General features: G+C 36.0%; 1 protein-coding gene across 1 annotated transcript; it reads left to right on the plus strand.

The window, feature by feature from the left end:
- Nucleotides 1-17,270: 17,270 nt before the first annotated feature.
- On the plus strand, nt 17,271-22,395 carry LOC141597505 (cysteine-rich receptor-like protein kinase 10). Its single transcript, XM_074417973.1, has 6 exons — nt 17,271-18,057; nt 20,082-20,204; nt 20,774-20,889; nt 20,989-21,199; nt 21,904-22,138; nt 22,227-22,395. The coding sequence occupies exons 1-6, from the start codon at nt 17,271-17,273 to the stop codon at nt 22,393-22,395; spliced, it is 1,641 nt and encodes a 546-aa protein (XP_074274074.1).
- The last annotated feature ends 1,810 nt before the right edge of the window (nt 22,396-24,205 follow it).

Genomic DNA, 24,205 nt, shown 5'->3' on the forward strand with positions numbered 1-24,205 from the left:
TTCGGACGGTCTTATATGGTCTTGTTTAGGAACTAGCTTGACGCTTTAACTCCACATTTCCATAATTTGTTTTGCCTTTTCTCACCTGAACCTCACTTTCCCATATCATTTGTAAGCCCTCAGCTGTGACGGACATTGTTGGTTGGAATGTATGTGTAGTACTTGAATCGTCTATCATTTTTGTTGCATGCATGTTATGTAGGTCGCAGTCTAGGTGAGTGACTGTCTTTTCTTCTCTCTTTTACATATAACATTCACCCTTTGCTTCATGAGAGAAAAGTGACCAAGAGAGAGTCCGATTTTGTTGGTCTTGCAAGGTCGATAGGTTGGCTATATTTCTGAACAACTTATAATTCGTTTGCGTATTGACCATTGTAGCTGTAACTGTTGATTTTAGTTTGCATTAAACTGGTTCAAGTAGACAAGTTAAGCTAGCTCTGAGTTATCACTTCCGTTCCATTAGTTGCATTTTAGTTTACTCGGGGACGAGTAAAGGTTTGGTTTGGGGAGATTTGATACGTGCATTTTATATAGTCTTTTTAGCCTATTTCATGCACGTACTTCTACGCTTTTATCGTAGTTTATGCTACGAAATGCCCCGAATATGCTACTTTGGTTTGTTTTGTCTTATTTGCAGGAATGAACCAGGAAGTAGTGAAATCAAGCCTTTTACCGTTCGTTTAGCATGCATTTGGAGGAAAAGTGAATTTGGAGCGGAAATGTAGTTGTCTTGAGATGCGCAAAGAAGTAAAATAGCTAGGCGAGCAAAGGAAGAACTTCAAATTGCTAGTGCCTACTTTGGAGAGCCATATCTCGAGTTCTACAACTGATATTCAGGTGATTCCAATTGGAGATGAAAGTTTGTCCTCTTAGCTTTCCAACGCCACTGGAATCGCCCTGTTTTCCCAAGTAACGAAGAAATGGCAGCCGTTTGAAGTTCAGTGCGCAAAGCAGGAAACTGTTGCTGGAAAGTACTCGATCGAGTAGAATTTTGTTCGATCGAGTCCTTTTTCTACTCGATCGACCAGTTTCATATATGCTTTTACTCGATCGAGCACTATTTTGGTCGATCGGGCTGTTTTGGCTGAAGAGTTGGTCGATCGAGTGGTTTAATCCACTCGATCGAGTGGTTTTGACGGGTTTGGGCTTTAATTAGCCCGCGTGATATTTTATTTCGCTAAACTCTTTTGCTTTGCTATTTAAGCATGCTTTACTAGGTTTATTAGGGGCATCTTTCATATTATCAAACATTCTACTGTAAACTTAGAACGTTGCTTCATTCCTCTCTACTGTTTCCTTATTTGGGGATTATTTTCACTCGGATTTTGTGTTCTTTACGCCGGATTCGCTTGGATTGTAATTCCTTTCTCTTCCTTCAATAATAATTAATCTTTTTTTGCTTTAATTCTTCGCTTTCGTTACAATTAATTTCTGCCCTAATTTTCCTTATTGCACTTTATTGTTTATTTATAATGTTTACTGCTGGGAAATTAATTGCTGTTAGTTTAATTAGTAATATGAGTAGCTAATTCCCCTCTGCTGAGACTATATGGGATCCATAATATGAAGGGAGAGTAATCGAATTACTAGGTTAATGCGGGTACTGTCTTTGTTGGTTAAATGCTACAATTAATTGTATCTTTCTAATTGAGTCGACGCAATTAGACCTATAATTCTTAGTGATCCTTGACCTGGACCGAAAGGTTGGAAGGGGTAGACTAGTAGCGAACAATGGAGTATTGCAGTGAGGGCGAAAGTTAAGCTGTTTACGCTTTAGGGTGAATTAAGGACCGAAAGGTGACGTTCGTTACCCCTTAGACCGTATTTGCATTGACCTGAGGCCTAGATTACTTGACCGGATGATTATGGTGAACCGTCTGTCTTAGCTGTTCCTCTTTATCTGTTTGCTTCCTTCTTTTTATTTCACTCTCCCTTATTCTCTTCAGTTTAGAATATCATTTCAAACCCCCACATTGTGACCCGTTACTCATAGACTAAAATTAGACAGATAAATCTCAATTTTGCCTCCCTGTGGAGATCGACCCTACTTGCCGCTGACTTCTGTTAGTTGTAACTTAGGTATTTATTTTTGGTGTAGAAACGACCGCATCACTTCGCCTCTCAGGTAGTATACTACCTGCTCAACGATCATATCCTCAGGACACTTGACCACTTCCATGAGACTTTCCATCTCACGGTGCCACTTCTCAAGCAACTTTGGTTCCCCAACTCCCTCATATGTAGGTGGGTTGAAGCGGGCGATGATGATGCTAAGCTGAGTAGCATCCACAGGCTTCTCCGCCCCCTTTCCCACATTCTTAAGAGCCTCAAGAAGAGCCTCTTGTTGCTGAATCATACGAGCAACCTCATCAAGGGTCATCTCAGCAGCTTGAATTTGTGCGGCAGTTCTTTTTTGCGGCATTTTGAGCTGATAAGAAAAAATGAAACGTAAGCACAAAAGCCTACGGCTCAAAATATAATGATCCTCCGCCAAAGAAACATTCGGACGAGTACCCAGCAATACTCGGTCGAGTAAGGACTACTCGGTCGAGTATCACTGATACTCGGTCGAGTAGTCGACTCCAGTAGCCGACCTCAAATGCACAAAGCACGCATACTCGGTCGAGTACACCTAAATATACTCGGTCGAGTTGACACTCCAGTGGCGAATGTCGCCTACCAAGAACCAACACTCGGTCGAGTACCAGTCCTGCTCGGCCGAGTCATGCCAAAAACGGGTTGAAACAGTACCAGAGTCTCCTATCATGCTTTCTATCCCCAACAAACAAGCATATACGACAGAAATTTGAATGCCACATAGTAAACATGTAATCAGGCCAATTATTCACATGCTAAAACCGTTTCACTAAATTTCACATATTTATCCCTTCTACTTGTTTCAATTCTCAATATACTTTTACGAATTCCACATACACATTCCTTATCACCACATGTTCCAACCATGGACCTTCACATACATGCACATATATGACACAACTCTCAACACATTTCCCCCCGTGACCGGCTCGAGTTAGTGAGGGCCAAATTGCGACTCCGGTACGTCTCACGAGTCTTTGCGGTAGCTCCAAACAACTCTCCCCGGGTTCATTTTTTTTAGACTCCCTAAGTTCATTATGTTCATTTGTTTTATGTGCCGGAATCTTCGGCTCTGATACCACTTTGTAACACCCCCTCATACCAAGGTGTCTTACCAGAACCACCCTACCATGAAAGAGTGTTACCATCTCGGTTGCCCGAGGTTAGTATATATCAAAAGCGTCTGTCCTAAACACGTTTATTAAAAGTACTGTAGAATATAAATGTTTACAATAGTCCAAATCCAAATCCAAAACCAACAAAGTGAATCCAACTGTTGACAACTACAAAATCATAACTAAGACTCGTAACTGTGGTACTACAACTGGTGATGCCGACTCCCCCATGACCGCCCAAGCTCACCAAATGCAATACCTGTCAAGCCTGCTCACCATCCCCGAATGGATCACAACAGATTCCACAAACAACAACAACGGGGTCAGTACCGTTTAATCAAGATAAGACAAACAAATAATGTAACCGGCTGATCATCCTCCACAGTAACTGACTACACACCGAACTGTGCAGCCCTGTCGGATTACCCATCGCAACAGGTAATCCACTCCGCCGGTGGGGGACCGCAGCCCATCCCTACCTAAATCCCGCTCATCAACGAGTGACAACCATGTCCCTTAATGTGCACATCCCCTCCCGTGACGGGTTCCACGGAGGGCGAACTAGGGTGTGAAGCCACTCCCGCAAGTGACTCCACCACATTCAACACACACATCACAGTACCACAGCATCACAGCTGTCACAACACCACCACCACCACCGTCACAACACAACCACATCACCACCGTCACCACAACACCCATACTCCGATGATCAGCAGATAACAACAATTACAATATAAACACAATCTTAAATCAATTAACATTAACTGAGTAGGGAAACCCTACCTTAGCAACAACAGCAATATGGAGAATCAGGCAACTAGAATGGCTCCTCTACGAAGTCTTCTCCTATACAATAATCACATAACACAATTACACATTGCACAATCCCCTTTTCCCCCAATCCATGCATAAAGTAAACCCTTAGAATAAATCATCAATGACATGGGAATAAGGACTTACCGACGGTGGAATGAACGATTGAATGCAAAAGCTACGATGATTACACACACAGTGGAAGATTTGGGAGTGATTAGGATATCGTAAAAGTGATTAGGGTTGTGAAAATGATGTTTAGAAACTGCTTTGCCAATTAAATAATCCCTAAACACTCCCGCATCAAACCGCTGAATAAATACACGCCAGACCAGATACTCGGTCGAGTATAGAGTATACTCAGCCGAGTATCCTCTACTCGGTCGTGTATTCATCATACTCGGCCGAGTATTCCTCGGCAGAAGCTAAACAGAACACACACTTAGCACTATTCGGCCGAGCAGGCTCTACTCGGTCGAGTACTTAGCTTAATAAAATCCGTAGTATTACATTTACCCGTCTATACCAAGACCTATTGATCGGCGATATATATCAAATCAATGTCGAGTTATCTTTTTAATCAACTCAACTTTCAGGTCATCTTACAAGTTAAGTCAAATATCATATGTTCAGTCAACTCTATTGATTAATTTTTCAATTTCATTTTTTAATGATAAATTTGAAATATTAAATTGTTGACAATTGAAAATCCGTTAATATATTGCTTCCTCTATAACTACATGATGTTTCCATCTAACTTTACGCGTTCTTTTAGGTGACACATTAACCATGTTTCTTACATTTATATATTACACATAATTATTTTTGTCCAAAATATATTTTTATAAGAAATTTGTTTATAGGAAATGTGAATTATCTTTATATCTTCCATAATATTCCACAACTTTCAAAATATATACGGTTGAAGTTCATAAAATTGACCTTAAAAAGCTAAAGGAGAACAACATAATATTATAAAAAAAATGAGAATATGTAAATACCGTGCGGAAAATTGCACGGAATTTATACTAGTTACAAGTAGGTAATTTAAGTAATAAATTTTTAATTAATATCCTTGCTTAGGGATGTCAGCGGGGCGGTTATAAGTGAGTATTGCCCTGCACCCGCCCCAGTTGGGGCGAGTATGGGTACAACTTTTGCGGGTGGGGTCGGGTACGGGTACAAAATTCTATCTGCAATGAGTGGTGGGGCGGGGATGGATTTTACGTCTTATCTGTCTAATACTTGGCTACGCACCAATTATTACAAAATATTATATATTATTGTGACTTTCTATAATGTTCTTTATTAATTTTATTGAAAATCTTATACTAGGATTATAAAAATGAAAAATTACGGAAATTCTTAGTGATTAAACTATATATTTTTTTTTGAAGGATGATTAAACTATGTTTTATTTAAAAAAGTATTGACAAAAATTATGACATAGGTGGTTGGTGGGTAAACGGGGCGGGTACGGCCGATACAGGTCTAGATTTTTACTTCCTGTAAACCTATACATATACCCGCCCTAGGTAGTGGAGCGGATACGAGTATAGGAATTGTTTGGTGGGTACGAATACGGGGGAGCGTATATCCACCGCCCTGCCCCAGTTAACATCCTTATCCTTGCTACACAAATGACATCTTGGTCCTTACTATAACCTCTTCAGACTATAACGCGGGTTTTTTTTTTTTCTCTTTTAGATTATGGATATGCCTTCTTTAGCTAGTATTGCATTGTAAGGACCATTAAATATTTTTGCAATGATGATCTTATAAAAAAAACACGAATTTTTTTTTTTTTTTTTTTTTTTGCTGTCAAAAAAAAAAAACACGAATTATAGTGTAAGACGGTCTACTTTTTTAAAAAGGTTATTCATTTATTATTAAAAAATGAATTATCATTTACACAACAGGATCGTCTCATGATGTGATAAAATATTAGTAAATAATGTAAATTATTTAGTTTCCTAATTATTAGTATTGGCATTATGCACTTGATATGGCTTGTAATTAGTCGCTAATATTCGGTTACCTATTTGACAAATATATTACCAAGTAAACCTATTTTTTTTTTACACTCCTCTTCGGGTTCTATATCATCGACCTCCGATTTATAGTCATCTCCGAGTTTTCGGTTGTTTATGTTATCCACTTATTCCCTCCACCACTATACATAAACTTCAACCGCGCTCGACACCGTGTGTTTTCTTGGGATATCCAAATAATCACCGTGGTTACATATGTCTTGACATCGCTTCTAGTAAAGTTTTTATTAGTCAACATGTATTATTCGATGAGCATAATTTTCCTTTCACTAAACTGTGCTCCAATGACATTTCCACTTACAATTTTTTGGATACTAGTTTGTCACCTTATGTTCTTGATCATTTAGTTGACTCACCACCATCCCCCACGACACACACAACTCCCCCACCTGTCAGCCCCCCTCCCACGGCGTCTGACCCATCTAGATCTCCCCACCATGATCAGCCCACGGCTACTGCCACGACGCCAGGCCCTGCCTCCACCTCGACCAGCGCTACACAGCCTGGTACCACGGCACGGACCAAAGCAACGACAAGGGGTGATCACGGTATATACAAACCCAACCCAAAATATTTCAAACCTAACCCATCCCAAAATTTGAGTCACACAGTTGCAATTTCACCGGTTCCCCGCGACCCTGTGTCCGCCCTTCGTGACCCTAATTGGAAAATGGCTATGGATGACGAATATAATGCTCTTATTGATAATAAGACTTGGGTCTTGGTTCCACGTCCTGCGAATACTAATATTATACGTTCTATGTGGATTTTTCGTCATAAATTTCATTCTGATGGCTCTTTTGAAAGGTATAAGGCTCGTCTTGTAGGTGACGGGAAAACGCAGCAAATTGGAATTGATTGCGGTGAGACTTTTAGTCCGGTTGTCAAACCCGCGACCATACGCACCGTGCTGTCCATTGCGGTTTCCAAGTCTTGGGCTATTCATCAACTCGACGTCAAGAATGCTTTTCTACATGGTACTCTAAATGAAACTGTTTACATGCATCAACCCACTGGTTATCGTGACAATACTCGTCCTCATCATGTGTGTCTTTTGCAAAAGTCCCTTTATGGTCTCAAACAGGCACCGCGTGCTTGGTATAAACGGTTTGCTGACTATGTTTCCCGCCTTGGTTTCTCTCATAGCAAAGTGGATCACTCTCTATTTATTCTTCGACAAGGTACACAATTGGCTTATCTTTTACTCTATGTTGACGATATCATCTTAACATGCTCATCCAAGTCTCTACGTAAGTCGATTATGGGTAGCCTCACTGGAGAATTTGCAATGAAAGATCTTGGGTGCTTAAGTTATTTTTTGGGAATATCAGTCAAGTCCGTCAAAGATGGCTTGTTTCTCTCGCAAAAGAAATATGCCGAGGAGATCATTGAGCGGGCTGGTATGGCGGCCTGTAAACCAGCAGCGACTCCCGTCGACACGAAGCCCAAACTCAGCGCTTCTTCGTCCACTCCCTATGCTGATCCGACACATTACCGTAGTCTTGTCGGCGCTCTTCAGTACCTTACATTTACTAGACCCGACATTTCTTACGCGGTTCAACAAGTCTGTCTTTTCATGCATAATCCGATGGACGATCACATGAGTGCTTTGAAACGGGTCATTCGGTATGTACAGGGGTCCCTTGAACGCGTCATTTGGATTCGAAATTCTGCCCCGTCTCATTTAACGGCCTATACTGATGCAGATTGGGGCGGGTGTCCTGACACGCGGCGGTCTACGTCCGGCTACTGCGTATACCTTGGCGATAACTTGATTTCTTGGGCCTCGAAAAGACAGCCTACCTTATCTAAGTCTAGCGCCGAGGCTGAATATCGTGGTGTTGCCAATGTTGTATCGGAATCGTGTTGGCTGCGGAATCTGTTGGTCGAGCTCCACGTTCCTATGAACAAGGCTACACTTGTTTATTGCGATAATGTGTCTGCGATTTACTTATCCGGTAATCCTGATCAACATCAACGCACTAAACATATTGAGATGGACATTCATTTTGTCCGAGAAAAGGTGGAGCGTGGTGAAGTTCGCGTTCGTCATATTCCATCTCGTTATCAGATTGCGGATATTTTCACTAAAGGTTTACCATTGGTCCTTTTTGAAGATTTTCGTGACAGTCTCAACGTTCGGTTACCTCCCGTTTCGACTGCGGGGGTGTGATACAATATTAGTAAATAATGTAAATTATTTAGTTTCCTAATTATTAGTTTGTAATTAGTCGCTAATATTCGGTTACCTATTTTGTAGCTTAACCTAAGTGTATTTAACCAGAACGATTAATTGAATGAAAGGCACCGATTAATCTCTTTCATGAAGTGAGGCCGTCTTACGTAATAACAACTGTAAAAGAAAAAAAAATGATTTTGTGTTTGTCTGTCTCTTTCCTCTTTCACGAACTCGTATTTATGTCGGATAAGAGGAAAACTGTATTTCTGAACAACTACAAAGTTCAGAGTAAAGAGTCAGGGGACCAATAACATAAAGTGAGTGCAACCCACATTGTTTGGAAATTGGAATGTAATATGATGTACACCTGAAATAGGAAAAAAAATGAAATTATAAGTAAACCAATGTTTAAGTTAAAGTATAAACTTAACTTGTATTTAACGGCCGTTAGACCATGTCTAAATAAGGTCAATTGATAAGTCATGATCTTATTTGATCGCACTAATCAACATTTAGTTAGAAAATTATGGTGACCTTTGGGGAGGGGAGGTCAATTTGTGACCTTTGGTGGAGCAAATTGACCCGGCTCATGAACTTATATGTGGAGATATGTGATTAGTAGACAATATTAATAATTACTAAAAAAAAATATACTCTTTCTATACCAGATCAATGGTAACACCTAACACAACACTTACCTAATACGGTCGTACCACACCAATGGTACCATTCCTTATTTGACCCACAACATTACCAAGTTATCTTTATACTCATTTGATATTTACACAAAATGTCATTACATACCCCACCTACCAATCCACAATTACATACCACACCTATTTTTTTTCCTCTTTACCCCTGCTTTTACCATCTTTTCTTAAAAACCCCATTTTTTACCATGTTACCATTGGTCTGGTATGGAGAGAGTATATGAAAAGGTGATATAAAGTGGAGAGATGTAATTGGTTGTAAAGTGAAAAATGATTGAGTTGATGACCTGGTCGTAACCTTTTGCTTGGGAGGGTGAAAGTAGATCAAGATAAATAAAGTGAGATTAAGAGTAAAATCGGGCCGCGACCTAATTAGCGCGACATCTGCTTGAGGATGGTCTTACATTAAGAATACTATGATCACAAAAATGGAATCTCAAAAGTATTATAGGTAGATTCTTAAAAGTAGGGGTGTCATGAAAAATATGACAAAATTAGGGTACCATGAAAATTTTCCTTAATTTTAAACTATAAATCGTACATTTTAAGTTAAAAATTGTACGATAAATAAAGCGAGATAAGACATATGGGTAAACTAGTGTAACACCCCGAGATATTAAGAATAACGTTGTCCCACATCGAAAATTGAGGAGCTTGTGATATGTTTGTAAGGGATTTCATCCCCTATTTACTAAATGAATAGGTGAAACTCCCATTTTTCCCGCCTAAAAAATATTTACTAATTTGGGCTAAGTATTTGTAGCATATACTATAGCCTATAGGTATGATGAGTAATAAATGGGCATAATTTTTTACATGTAAATATTTACAAGATTCAATATATATATTACATTCCCTATAAGTTTATCTCCAGTCTATTTTATGATACCGAAATTATTATTTTTTTCTTTGAAGAGTTTTATGATAAAAATTTATTGACATTTAATGATAAGAAGTTCGGCTAAAAAATGTCTTTTATAATTCTATTTTTCTGTCTTATGATACAAAGGTACTACAAGTTGACCAACCCCTTTTGCAATTTTTCTAATTTTATCGTATAATTAATTCATTATTTGAGGTTATTTTTTTGGTTAATGTAATTGTATAATAATATTATTTGTAAGAGTGAAGTAATTTATATAATATGGTGCTCTTAGAACGTCAATCATATCTGGTGTGAAAACTATCAAATATTCTTTTTTACGGAGTAGATCACTTAAAACATGTTACTAAACTATAATATTTGACATCTTTGTAAGTTATTATCTAAAATACCGCGCATTTGCGCGGGATCTACACTAGTTTACCATTAAGTGACAAGGCCTTGTCCATATGTGCTTAAGTAAGGACAAATAATGGGCCCACATGGAGCATCGTATCGCGTATTGGATTGTCTTACGACGGTGATGGGTTGGGTTATTATAAATGATATCAGAGTAACCCTGCGACAGTGTGGTGGGCCTGTGGTCAGGAGTATCCGAGTAACCCACCTAGCGGGGGAGGATTCTGGGCTTTGCTGAGGTCAAGTTCGAGGTACAACGAAGATGTTATGTTCTCTAAGTAAGGTGTTTGTAACACACCAAGACTTTGAGAATAAAGTTGTATCACATCGGGAAATTGAGAGGGTGGGTTGGGTATGGGTCGAGTATGAGTTCATCATAAAATTACGAGTATGGGTAGGGTCCTATAAGGTATTTCATGAAAAAAGAATCATATCGCCATCCCTATACCCAATAGGTCGACCAACTCGGGTCAAATTTGACCCTTAAATAACGGCTCATTTCGGATCGAATGGGTCTAAATTCTCAGGTCTTGACCTGGAAAACGGGTCAAGTTAGGTCGGATTTTTAGTGTCGGATCAGAATTTAACAGGTCTAAGCTCACACAACAGTAAAAAGATCAGACCAAAAGGGCCAGACCATCTCTTATATATTGGGCCAATTCATATATGGGCAAAGCTTAGCGGGTAGCAAGCTATGATACTGGGCTAAAAATAGCCAGCGCGAAGTACCAAGCAAAGACATTTAGAGGTTATACTCCTTGCTTGTTAAGCCCAATCACTATTCGTCATTGATACATTACTCCGAATCGTCAACAAATCAATGAACTTTCCAAATATCACCCCAAAGTTGACAATGTAGAGAGCCAAATTCGGAAAGGCCAATTGCCAAATGGCCAATTACTCGGCGCTTTCAAAAAGCGTCAGGAAATGTATTTTCACCACTCTCAATTACGGAGTAGTTAAGTACGTTTATAAATTTGTCTAAACAGCAAGTATCTCTTGTGAGTTGTGACGGACATATTCGTCACAAGCTTGTGACGGGTCAAATAATACTAATGTAGATAGATAAGACAAAACAGATTGATACTCCTTAGGCATTCTACTTTTGTCTTATCTACCCCACATGGATAATACTTGACCCGTCGTAAGCTTGCGACGGATATGTCCGATCACAAATGAGAATTTGTGTTATCTAAATATGAGTTAACACTTAACATAAGGGTAAATAAGAGGGAAAACATAATTTCTAACTTGTTAGCATCCAAGTTTAGTTAATAACACAAATTCTTGTTTAAGAAGAAGTCCACGTATTTGTCTTAAATCTTAAGATGGAGCACATGCCAAAAAAAATTGTCTTATTTAACATCAGGTGTAATATTTGGATCCGTTTTACAGATATTCCGTCTTAAGCAAGACTTACTTGATCAATTAACAAATATTCTCTATGATTCTTATTTCATAATGGTTTGTACTTATTCCATTAGTAATAACGATAAAATAAGGTCAAGGGCATATCAGCCAATTCATCCACTCTTAACTTATTGGATAGTTAATCAAAAGGGTTTTAACCTAGTGATTAAGATGAAGGTATCCTAATAATTGGCCACGGGTTCGAATCTCCGTCCTCATATATTGTACTGATTTTGCGTCTTATTTGACACCAAAAAGAAAAGGTTAGGGATATTCTCTCGTGTATCCCTGAACTTTTTCGTTTTCTAAGGTGTACACCTCGTTTTTCACAAAAAAACTTTGACCGGCAATAATTCTCTGTTACGAGTTCAGAAAATGGTAAATTTCTTTTCAAACCAATTATCTCGTCAAGGCCTTGAATTTGGAAAAAAATTCACCGCTTTTTGAATTCGTACCCGATAGTTATGGTTGGTCAAAGTTTTTTTAACGAATAAACTTTGACCGACCATAATTCCCGAGTACGAGTTGAGATGTCGCCGAATTCTTTTTCAAACTGAAGAACTCTTAAAGACGGACAATTTGAAAAAAAAAAAAATTTATCGTATTCCGAACTTGTAGCCAAGAGTTATTGACGGTCAAAGTTTTTTTTGCAAGGAAAAAAGGGTACATCATAGAAAATGAAAAAGTTGAGGGGTAAATGAGAGAACATCCCAAAAAGTTATTATTGGATATTCACAAATTTGTAAAAATTCCAACAATGGTCAATGTAGGTACCAAATTAATAACTATGGTTAAAGGAAGTTATATTTGTAGATAGTTTCATTTTCAAACTTTTGGATGGGTTGGCAATTGGCAATTTGGCATCACATCTTCAATGCTCACCTCGTAGATGCTATATTTGTAGGCTACGGTCCCCGCTAATATTTCTCATATTCTACCATTGACTCCATTGAGGACAATTCTTTTGTAAGACGATTTTGTAATATAAGACCGAGTTTAAGGTAAATAGTCGCTCGAAAATGCTTGTATATATTTGTATGGTATAACAGTATAACACCTGATTTTATTTTAATAAATCTATATCGGAATTCCCAGTACTTAACACATATATGTACATGCATATAGATTTCCCGGATAGGCTAGGATCGGGATTGGATAAGGTTTTGGGTGGGTCAGGTGATTATCAGATCGGTCCTTTCTAATAAATTGTTTGGGTCAAGTTAGGTTTGGGTTAGGCCTAATTTGGTTTGGTTCGTCAAATCATTTTTGGGTAATATTTTTCTGATAATTTTACCAGTTCGGGTTGAATTCTAGTCATTGTTAGGTAAAATTATATGGTTAATCGTAAATGCTTTTATAAACATCAATCGTAATACGTGAAAATGAATGAATTCTTGTTGAATATTTGCCCATGATTACGTACTTATAGAACCAAGATTAATAATAGTTGAAATATGGCAAACAAACCTCTCTAAGTACAAATTAAAGTTAATGTTATGGACTTTGAATAACATCATTAGTTTTTCCAAGTTATATTTTGGTCTTTATTGCCTTGATTTGTTATTCAATGTCGAAACTATATTATATTTTGAGTCGAATCTGGCCACCTTTTGAGTCATCTTTCAAGTTGAGTCAGTTGTTCGGTACGAGTTTTGTCGGTTATGGTTGATTGATGGTCAAGCCGGACGCAATTACGAGCCTATATATCTTTAATTTGAATTTTATCAGGTTATAGATCATCAATGCAGGCCTGGTTGTTTTCGATTTGAACCATTTTGGAGGTATGCTGAGTTGGGTTTAGGTCGAATTTCTTATGTCTGGTCAGTCTTGCTAGTTCTAAATTCTAATTATTGCCTTGTTATAACTTATAAGTAGCCAAGAAGTAATAATATACATTTTAATTAATATCTACATAAATAACATCTTAGGCCTTATTATAACCTCCTAGGAGTATGAAAAAACTTTTGGAGTTATATACTTTTGTAAGGAAAGAAAGCATGTAATTTATAAACAATTTTTTTTTTTTGTGACAAAAACATAAACATTTTATTTATGATTAGTGTAAATAATGTAATTATTATTTAATAAATAAGAATTTATAAACAGTTATTTTTATGGTTACATTATTTCCGTCATAATTTATGACCTCTCTCATAAGGAAGACTAGTTTATTTAGATTATGGACTTACCTATGCGCCGCAATTAAGTGTTTTGCAATGATGGTCTTACAAAACAATTGTGCTCTTTATTATATGTACTTGTGTGTGTCTCTTTCATGAACTTGTATTATTTCAGGAAAACTGCACTTCTGATTTCCTCAACAACTACAAAGTCCACATCAAAGAGCTAGGGGACCAAATGACCAATAACATGGATGAGTTTGGCAACCCACAATCTTTGGAATGTATTGTAACACTAAAATATGAAAAAGGGAAAAGAAAAGGGTTGATCTCTCTTAAGACGGGTTATTTCGTCTAAAATAATAAGACGAGATTTTAAAGCCACTTTACAGTTAAATGTGACTGTGACCACTGTTGGAAAAAAAGTTACATACACCGTAACAATAGCTGGATCATTGTGATTACATTTGAGAATAAAATAATCACAAAATCTCGTCTTATTGTTTCAGACGAAAATGATCCGTCAGAAACAAGAATTTGCCATGCAACCTATGTAGTTCACTATATCACCATGTCACCAAAAGTAAGCACTAAAATCAATAGAAGAAAATCTCAAGTAATTCATGATCTATAATTTGTACAATTTCACTAAAAAAATGACAAACAGGAAAAAAATCCCAACATTAAAAATTGAATTCATATGGTAACCAAACATTTTTAAGCAATTCATATCATGAATTTCTGCGTGTGAAATTTACTTCCTTTATGACATCACCTAATTGCAGTGGCGTATCCAGGATTTGAGTAAAGGGGGGGCACAGTAAGAAAAAAAAATTTTACGGACAACATTTATACATTAAAATTCAAATATCGTCTTTTTTTTAAAATTTTTTTTTTTTTTTTTTTTTTTTTTTTTTTTTTTTGTCACGTGAGGGCACGTGCCCTCACTTCCCCCCCCCCCCAAATCCGCCCCTGCCTAATTGTAATGCTTTAACAAATTAGAGTGTTAATATACTCTAATTTTTCTGACAAAAAAAAAAAAAAAAAAAAAAAAAAAAAAAAAAACTCTATTTTTATGACATTATTCTAACCCAACGAAATAATTTGATGGCTCGTCATTCCCATTAATTCACAAATCACATGTAGCTTCTTGGCCCTCCATTTCGTGATAGTTAATTAACCCAAATGTTCGATCTTGAAATCAATAGTTGCAAATCCCGATTCGGAGGGCAACTAAACTTTGGATTTCTAAAACAAAGAAAATCGCATTTCTTGTTATAGTGAACAAAGAAAAGAGCCTATAGACATCACCCGAAGGTGAATTTGCTCAATCTCATAAACAACAAATGTTTACGAAATATAAAAATTTTCCTTTTATTTTTGTGTAAAACCGCATTATACAAGTAATTATCTTTATCATAATTGAAGTATAAAATCTAAATGGGTGAGTCTAAATGATAACAAAGTTTTTAGATTGGAGATGCAATCGTCGTTATTATAAACAAAACAACGGATCATCAGCATAAAACTATAAAACAACACAAATGTTCAAAACTTCAATTAAAGTCTTTTGTTAGCCATATGATTCATTGATTAATTGTACTAGAAACTCATCATCCTATGTGACAATGTTATATAGTTAACACATAAATTATGCAATTTTTTAGGTTTTTTTTTTCTTTATCAAAACAATGCCAAAAAAGTATAATATTGGCTTAAGTGGTATACTATATAGTTTTAAATCACTAGCACCGTGTGATGGACCCGATTAAGGGATCTCAATGCAAATATTATATAGTTCGGGTTAAAATTAAATTATATAGAAGCTTGGTAATTTTCCTAAACATTTGTAAGAGACTAAAACATGGTTAATTTCCTTAAAATAAAATAATTAATTAAGATGGTCAATTTCCTTAAAATAAAATAATTAATTAAGATGATCAATTTCAAAGAGACTAATAAAAAGAAGATGTTAGTAATTTTCCTAAATATTTATAGAAGACTAGAAGATGGTCAATTTCCTTAAAATAAAATAATTAATTAGTATAAACATGCACACTTATGGTATTAATTATTATCATCATAAAATTATATATTAAATTTAAAATCTATACAATTTTATTAAACTTTATAGTTTATTAGATGTATAGAGATGTTAATTATTTAACATATAAAAATATAATATAAGTAGGTTATAGTAATTCAAGTTAGATTCCATAAGATATAATATTGCATAATTCTTTCGATTTGATTTAATGCATATATGTAATATATTTATATAAATGTAGAATCCTCTTAAAATTGCATGCTTAAGTAGTAAAAGTAATTTCGTCAGTAAAGAAAAGAATTGTAGTAACATTGGATATAGTTATATGATAGTAATCACTCATTTGAATAGTAAAAGTAACAATATTATTAGCGAGATTAGTGAAAGTGGTAGAAACAACAACGGGAGTAGTGAATTAATCAATATTAATGCGACAATAGTGAAAGTAACAATAATTACGGCGGGAGTAGTGACAGTAACAATAATTACGGCGGGAGTAGTGAAAGTAACAATGATTACGGGCAAGTAGTGAAATGTTATTACTATTGTTTCATTAATAAGTGTAAAATATTAATAACGGGAATAATGAATTTGTCTCAAAATTTATTTCATCGTAATTTTAGAATATGTCATAAAAAAATATATTAATGATAAATTTATGGGTTATGCAACTTTAAGTAATTTTATTTAATGAAAAAAAATTATTAGTAAGAAGAGGTCGCCCGGGCGAAGCCGGGCACCAATACTAGTTTTCATGGGATTTGAAACCCATGTGTGGTCCCTTCCCTCTCCATAAAAAAAGTGATATAGGGAGGCTGTGAAAGTTGCATTTTTTTTGTAATAATAATAATTATTATCATTTTTTTTTGTTTTATTGATATTATTATTATTATTATTGTTGTTTTTTTTATTGGTGAACATTTTATTATTGTTTATTGAGATAAAAAAAAATTCACATAAAATTAGTTGGCATCCAAAATACTATCTGGACTTAAACCCGAGCAAGAATTCGCTTATTAAATTTTTTACAAATGTTAAATCTGGCTCCTAAAACATAAACCCATGCAAAAAATTAAATGGAACTCACACTCAACGGTCCAATCATCTACATAATGCGTTAATATTACATTTTATAATTTGACAACTTATTTTCAAGTTTGCTTAGCATATTTGTAAATCAAAGTAAAAAAAAAAAAAAAAAAAAAGTCAATTATATTAGTTACCCTTTAATGGGAAGATCAGAGCTAAAGAGAACTGCTGGAAACAGAGCCAAAAATACATAACCAGGCCAACTGCATGTATCATGTATGCATATAATTGGGACATGAACCATCTTTAATAATGCAATCTCATTTCAAATGAAAACAAAATATTTGTTCTTCTCTCAAGTTACAAAACGAAGCAATGGCAAATTATCACATTAGAAATTTTACGCTTACTACAATGGCATTTGAGGTACTTTTTTTAATCCTAGTATTACATGTTAGTATTTCGAGCTGTTCCGACAACGCCTATGTTGCAAGCAAGTGTGAAGGTAATGGTGTAAACCCTCTTGAATTAAGAAGTCTTTTTTTGGGTATGAGCAAGGCAGCCGGTAAGACAAATTATTATGCTTTAAATACTTCCGGCAATGGAAATGACCGTGAAGTGACGATGCATGGTGCTTATTTGTGTCGAGGTGATGTATCGTCAGGTCAATGCAATGGGTGTGTTTCAGCGGCTATCAGTCATTTGTTCGTATATTGCAAGAATGCTAAGAGTGGTGTGACATGGTATGAGATGTGTTTAGTTCGGTTTTCGACTGTGGCTTTCTTTGGCATTGTTAATGGAGACGAGAGCATATACAAAGGTACAACGCGGAAAATGAGGACGGATAAAAGGGCGTATCTAAATTTGGCAGGGAGGCTAATTCAAAATATGGCCGTCGGATTTAATCGGCAAGATGACAACTCCGGTTCGTATTTCAAGTACCAAACCGAGACTCTAGACAGTAGCTACGTTATGGTGTACACAATGGCCGAGTGTACACCTGACTTGTCACCGTTTGACTGCCAAATGTGTCTTCAAATCCTAACGTACGACATTCCTGCCTTGTGCTCCGGGAGCAGTAGTTGTTGGATGTTAAATCCCGCTTGCATTGCCCGGTACAGTAGTAATGCGTTCTTACAAACGCCGGTTATCAGTCCACCACCACCTACAGTTCCTAACGACTTCACGGGTTCAACGCCAAGTATGTTATCTGATTCATTGCATGTTTTACCAAAGTTTATTGTTGATTTCTTGTAATTAGACATTTAGTAGTTTATTACCATTTACCTCCACATTAAAACATCATAAAAATAAATTGATCGATGGATTTTGGGATTTAGTTAGGGATTCATGTGATTTGGGAGTATTTTACAAATGATCGGATGATTTTGGAAGTAGGGAGTAATGTAGGGTAAGGGTAATTTGGGTATTAAATATAAACCGCTAGTTAAGGAGTCGGAAAATAAGAAAAACGAGTCTCGGGACAGATATACGGTGTTAATTGTGGAGTATACATAAAGTTTGGATGTTATTTATAAAAATGCAAATATACGGTGATTATTTGTAAAAATACGCAAATACATGATGATTACTTGTAATTTTTCCTTAAAATAAACATCATACAAAAATGTACTATACCTTGAATTATCGTACTTTTGTCACTAAATAATTGTTACTATCAACATATACTCGTATATGAATTATTTTGGGCTAAATAATATAAACACGACATATTTGATACTATCTCTATATTAAAGGATTCATAATGAACTGAGTAGAATAATATTGGGCCTTATATGATGAAAAAAGATAGAACTATCTATACACATTTGGGTTTTTTCTTGCATCACGAGTTCGAATATCGTAAGACATGGTTCAATCAATTAATTTTGTATTTGTAGTCTTAATTGCCAGAGTTTACTTATTTTCTGTTCATCCATTAAATTTAAATTCCACTTTATTTGTTTTTTCAATACCTTTACCCATTATTATGTCACACTTACACAATACTCATCCCGTTTAGTTATTCGCGTTTACCTTTTGAAATTTTTTACAATCTTATGTAGCAATAGAAAATAGTTTTGATAACAAAATTCAATTTTCTCAAGTACGTTGATCTCATCTACGCAATTATTCATGTATTAGAGTTAGAGGTGTACAATATGGTGGACCAATTCGGCTCGGCTCATTCCTCCCATCGGATTGGACTAGTGCCGCATTTTCATTGGCTCGAACTGGTCCAACACTAAAACATTTTAAAACAAAGGTAATTCGGCCTGGCCCGCTACTAAGTGGGATGGGCTCGGTCTGGACTAAATCTTCTCAGCACTAGCCCGGCACAACCTGGTCCCTCGGCCCTCGCTGTAGACCTGTCAAACGGGTCAACTAGGTCGGGTCGGGCCAATTCGGGTCTTCCAATGATTTCGGATCGGGTCATTTCGGGTTTTGAGTCTTTTCAAGTTGATTGGTCGGGTCCGTTTCGAGTCAACCAGGTCGGGTTATTTCTGGTCGCGTCATTTTCGGGTCAATGAATAAGAGAGAAAAGTCATTTCAAGTGTTTCCGGTTAAATTAGAATTATGTTTTGTCAGGTCATTTTCGGTTTGGGTGGTTTCTGATCGAGTCACTTTCGGATCGGGTTATTTACGAGTCAAGAAATCTCGGGTCATGTTCGGGTCAGGTCAAGTCAATTCGGGTTTCGGGTCATATTCGGATGATGTGATTCGGACAATTTGGGGTCTCGGGTCAGCCTTTTCAGGGCGTGTCAATTGGGTCGGGTTGCTTTTGCTAGGAGGCCAGGTCTACGTACTAGTGCTTTCGACCCCAGCCTGGCCCAGCCCGTTGAGTACCTTCAAACTGGAGTGCCACTGTTTATGACACTCCAGCGTATTTCTTTAACTTGTAAATTTAGCCCATTCGGCCCATTGTAAATTAGATTTCTGATTGACCCATAATTTTGAAGGGAAGCTACAATTGTGTTATTTCATTGTTTCCATATTCCATAGTTTATTTACAGCTTGTTTTCGAGCCTCTTATGAGTTATGACACATTTTGACTGTGGAATTTTTATATATGTATACAATATATATACTATTTTTTGGTTAAAAATATAACGATTAAAAATAAATTAATACCGTCTATACCGATTAATATTCTAGCATATGGCTATAGTTATTTATATAATTATATACTTTCGTTTATTACATTAACATGACGACAATTTTCAGGTTTGAAGAGGAAAAGATCATTGGTGCTTGGAATTGTTATCCCGTTGTCAATCGGATTGGGAATATTGATCATTTCTTCCCTTATTTATCTGCACCGAAAAAGGCGTGAAGCAACAATATATGGTACGTAGTATGTACATAAGTTTTTTAAAAGCATTTTATTTCTAAATTTCATTTTTAAGTATACACTCCTAAATCAATCAATAATAGTCTTATAAAGCATAAAGTTACCCAAGTTCTCATCTCTCTGAAGAGTATAAATTATGGAGAACACATAGTCAAATCACGTGAACCAATTCATAAACTAGCCACTTTCCTATAAGACGGGTCTTATAGCATAGGACCAGGTTCAATAGAGGAGTCGCCCAAAGTAATCTCTATACTTAGTTATCTTGTTAATTTATTTAAATATTTTAGTTGGGCTTATTGTTTGGATTTGTATTATGCATAAGACCGTCTTTTTGTGCTTTGCTTTTTGCTTGTTGGCCCTTTAAGGGAACATGGGCCATGTAGCCATTTTATATTCTTTGTTGTATTGGGCTATCAGTTAGAAGTTTGCATAAAACATCATTTATCACATATTCACATATTGTTGCATATTGGTAATTTTCTTGTTTGAAACTCTATCTTTCTGCCTCTCTAGTGGTTTACTACAAACTACAACACTTTTGTTAACTTTTATGTTGAAACAGGGGACTTGGATGGCTTTGGTAGCCTAAGATCTATGATATTTACTTATGCGAGTGTTAAAAGAGCGACGAGTAACTTCGCAGAGGTAAATAAAGTTGGACAAGGTGGTTTCGGAGAGGTATACAAGGTACCGCTCATGTTCTATCACATCTATATTTTTATTATTTTTTTTTTGGTAATTGTAGTATTTTTTTTTTCTAACAATTATAATTAACAGGGAAAACTTTCAAATGGTGAAGTGGTGGCAATAAAAAAGCTCGCAAGAAACTCTGGACAAGGGTTAGATCAATTCAAGAATGAAGTCATGTTACTTGCGAGGCTACAACATAAGAATCTGGTGAAGTTGATTGGATTCTGCATGTCAAAATCCGAAAGAGTCCTAATCTACGAGTTCTTACCGAATTCAAGCCTCGATCGATTTCTTTTCGGTATGTTTATTTCGGGACGTTTTATCTAATTGTTTTAAAATTATAAGAAATACACCAATTTGCCACAAACTCTCCTATAAGACTGTCCTACAACATAGGACTGGTCAAATAGGAGAATAACCAATAATCAACACTCGATTATATTTACATTTTAAGTTCATTTTGATAATCTGATGTTTTATGATGACTACCGGCATATTTAAATGGGCAAGTTATCAAAATAAAATATTAGGTTAACAAAAAAATATTTTTGTACAAGAATATTACGTAATTTACGTGGGCTTTATGATATTGGGTTGGTCTTATAAGTAAAATGGTCTTATAGAACAATTTGTGTTTATACTTAGTGACATTATCCTTCATTTTATTGAGGGGTGTTTGGTTGGCATCATTGAAATGTATTGGAATGGATCAATCCATTCCAATGTTTGGTTGAAACATTTTGGAATAGAGTTAGTTACCTAATGAATTATAACTCCATTTCAATTCCTTGGAATCAAACTCCAAACCTTTATGTTTATTTTTCAATGAAGCAAATAAGTTTGGGCTTTAGTTTTATATGATTTCGTTTTGTCAGACTTCACATAAACCTTGTAGTCATAAGTTTGGGCTAACACAAAAACCAAGTTGTCTTATGTTTGGGCTTTAGTCTTGTTAGAGATTACTTGAAATATGCATAAAACATGTTATTTAATTTCTTACAGGCCCAAGGCGAGGTAGTCTAGAATGGGAATCTCGATTCAGAATTATCATAGGAGTTGCAAAAGCGGTTTTGTATCTACATGAAGATTCACGACTTAAGATCATTCACCGTGATCTTAAACCGAGCAACATCCTCCTTGATCATCAAATGAACCCTAAAGTTGCCGATCTCGGCCTTGCCAGATTATTTAACGATGATCAATCGCAATATGACGCAAACGGGATCGTAGGGACTCCGTATGTATTTAGATTTTTAAGGGTTTGATAAATTTTTTCTTAGTTTTGATTAATTTATAATATTTAACAGTTCTTTAATTGTTTGCAGAGGCTACATGGCTCCTGAGTACGCAAGACAAGGCAAGATTTCAGCAAAGTCCGATGTATATAGTCTAGGAATCGTGATTCTAGAAATCGTAAGTGGTCAAAGAAACGGCTTCTCTGACCAACAACCGGACGAGGAAGGTCTAATACCCCGCGTGAGTATTCTTACTTAGTCTTGTTAGAACTTTTTTTTTTTATTTTGTAGAGATTATTGCATTAAAATCGCTTTAAGACATATGGTTAATCGTAACGGTTCTAAGTCCACTTTCTATCCCTGGCCTCAAATATACCCTGGCCCAAAATTCTGAGTTTCTAATCATGCGACCCATTCATTACAAAGAAAAAGGAATTGTTGGGCCAAAATTTGTACAAATAGAAATTTTAGGAGGCTAAGGGATAAAACAGTCATGGGCCTCTCACACATTTCAAAAGTGTTGGAAGTTGGGCCAAATTTCCAATTAGTCTTATTTGAGCCATTTTTATTTGCCTTTTTTTTGTTTTTTTTTTTTATTTGTAGGTAACGGGTTTTGGAAAAAAATATATAGTTTGACGAGTAATTATTCTAAATAAATATATGTTTAATTACATTGTCAAATTTATTTGCTTTAAATTACCAAAAAAATTCGTCTTATATTATTCTTTTAATAACATTGTTATTATTATGTATCGTCATTTTGAGGGTAAAATTGACTAACCAAGCTTAAATATGATTCAAACTTGACTGCTCTAAATTGCATTGAATTGTTATCTCCTTTCAATTGATGTGGTTAGAATTTAATCAATTTCTATAAACTTTTGTTATCCTTGTATTAATAAAAGTCGTAAATATGTGAAAAACCGTGTTTTTTTACATTATTTGCGGACCAAATTTAAAATCTTGAGAGTGCTAAATGATAAAAAAATATCACAGGCATGGAGGTTGTGGACGGAGGGTGCAGTGTTGGACTTGGTAGATTCTTCGTTACTGACCTATTCGCATGAGCAAGTGGCATTATGCATACAGATTGCTCTACTATGCATGCAGGAAGAGCCAAACCAAAGACCTACAATGATGTCAATAGTAGCCGTGTTGAACGGAGACACCGCCACTGGCTTGCCTGTGCCGAATGTTCCCCTTTGCTTTGCTACCGTTCCTGAGCCTACCACCGGTCCAACAATGGCATCAATACTAGCTGCGTTAAGAGAAGAGAGTTTGTTGGTACCTGAAATACAAACTGCATCAGATTAGTCATCTAGGTTAGTAAGAATATCCAACTTTTTTTTTTATGCTTTTGTCGTATTAATTTGCATTCTAGTCGTCAACAAGTGCCTAATTGTCGTTTTATGCTGGAACATAAATTATTATGTTTGTCGCCTTATTGGTTCAGTGTCGAAATATTCTGTTTCAATTTAGTATTAATAGGTTAAACAGCTGGTCGATTTCATTTCGATCGTTATTAAGATAAATCAGGTCATCATCGAATAACTGGTTACCAGTCAAGATCAATTAGATTGGTTTTGGTTTGCCATTTGAGTTATAAGGACACCTTGTATTGAAGCCTGTGGAAGGATTAACTTTTGCCAGGGATGCGAATTTGTGTCGTGATTCTCTTTGTTGCACCATATCAGTGAATGAGATATTTATGTTGTGATTTGCAGGATGAAGATGTACAACATTTAGACTTAGTTTTGCCGGTCATTACTGAATATAAGGAGGAAGCGACACTATTGATGGATTGTCTCGGAGAACAGCATTTTCACTATTGATGGATTGTTGTACTGCAAGTATAAGATCGATGATATTCCTTCCGATTTGTCGGCTGACATATGATAACAAATCGCTTTGGTTGGTGAACTTTTACCATAGTTATGAACTGAAAAATGAACTTTTATGTTATCAGTTATCACCGGAGTGATTGTATTGTAGTATGTATGTGTTGGTAACACGGGAGTAAGGTTGAACACATTTAATTTCTTCAATTAGCAATTTGCGGAAGCGTTTTA

The sequence above is a fragment of the Silene latifolia genome, chromosome 8 (assembly GCF_048544455.1).
Source record: "Silene latifolia isolate original U9 population chromosome 8, ASM4854445v1, whole genome shotgun sequence".
Classification (NCBI taxonomy): Eukaryota; Viridiplantae; Streptophyta; class Magnoliopsida; order Caryophyllales; family Caryophyllaceae; genus Silene; species Silene latifolia.

What these genes read in the sequence shown, in the direction of transcription:
- LOC141597505 (XM_074417973.1), top strand. Translation starts at nt 17,271, where the DNA reads ATGGCATTTGAGGTACTTTTTTTAATCCTAGTATTACATGTTAGTATT. An exon ending in CTTCACGGGTTCAACGCCAA is followed by an intron (nt 18,058 to 20,081) that starts GTATGTTATCTG and finishes GACAATTTTCAG; the next exon opens with GTTTGAAGAGGAAAAGATCA. An exon ending in GACAAGGTGGTTTCGGAGAG is followed by an intron (nt 20,890 to 20,988) that starts GTATACAAGGTA and finishes TATAATTAACAG; the next exon opens with GGAAAACTTTCAAATGGTGA.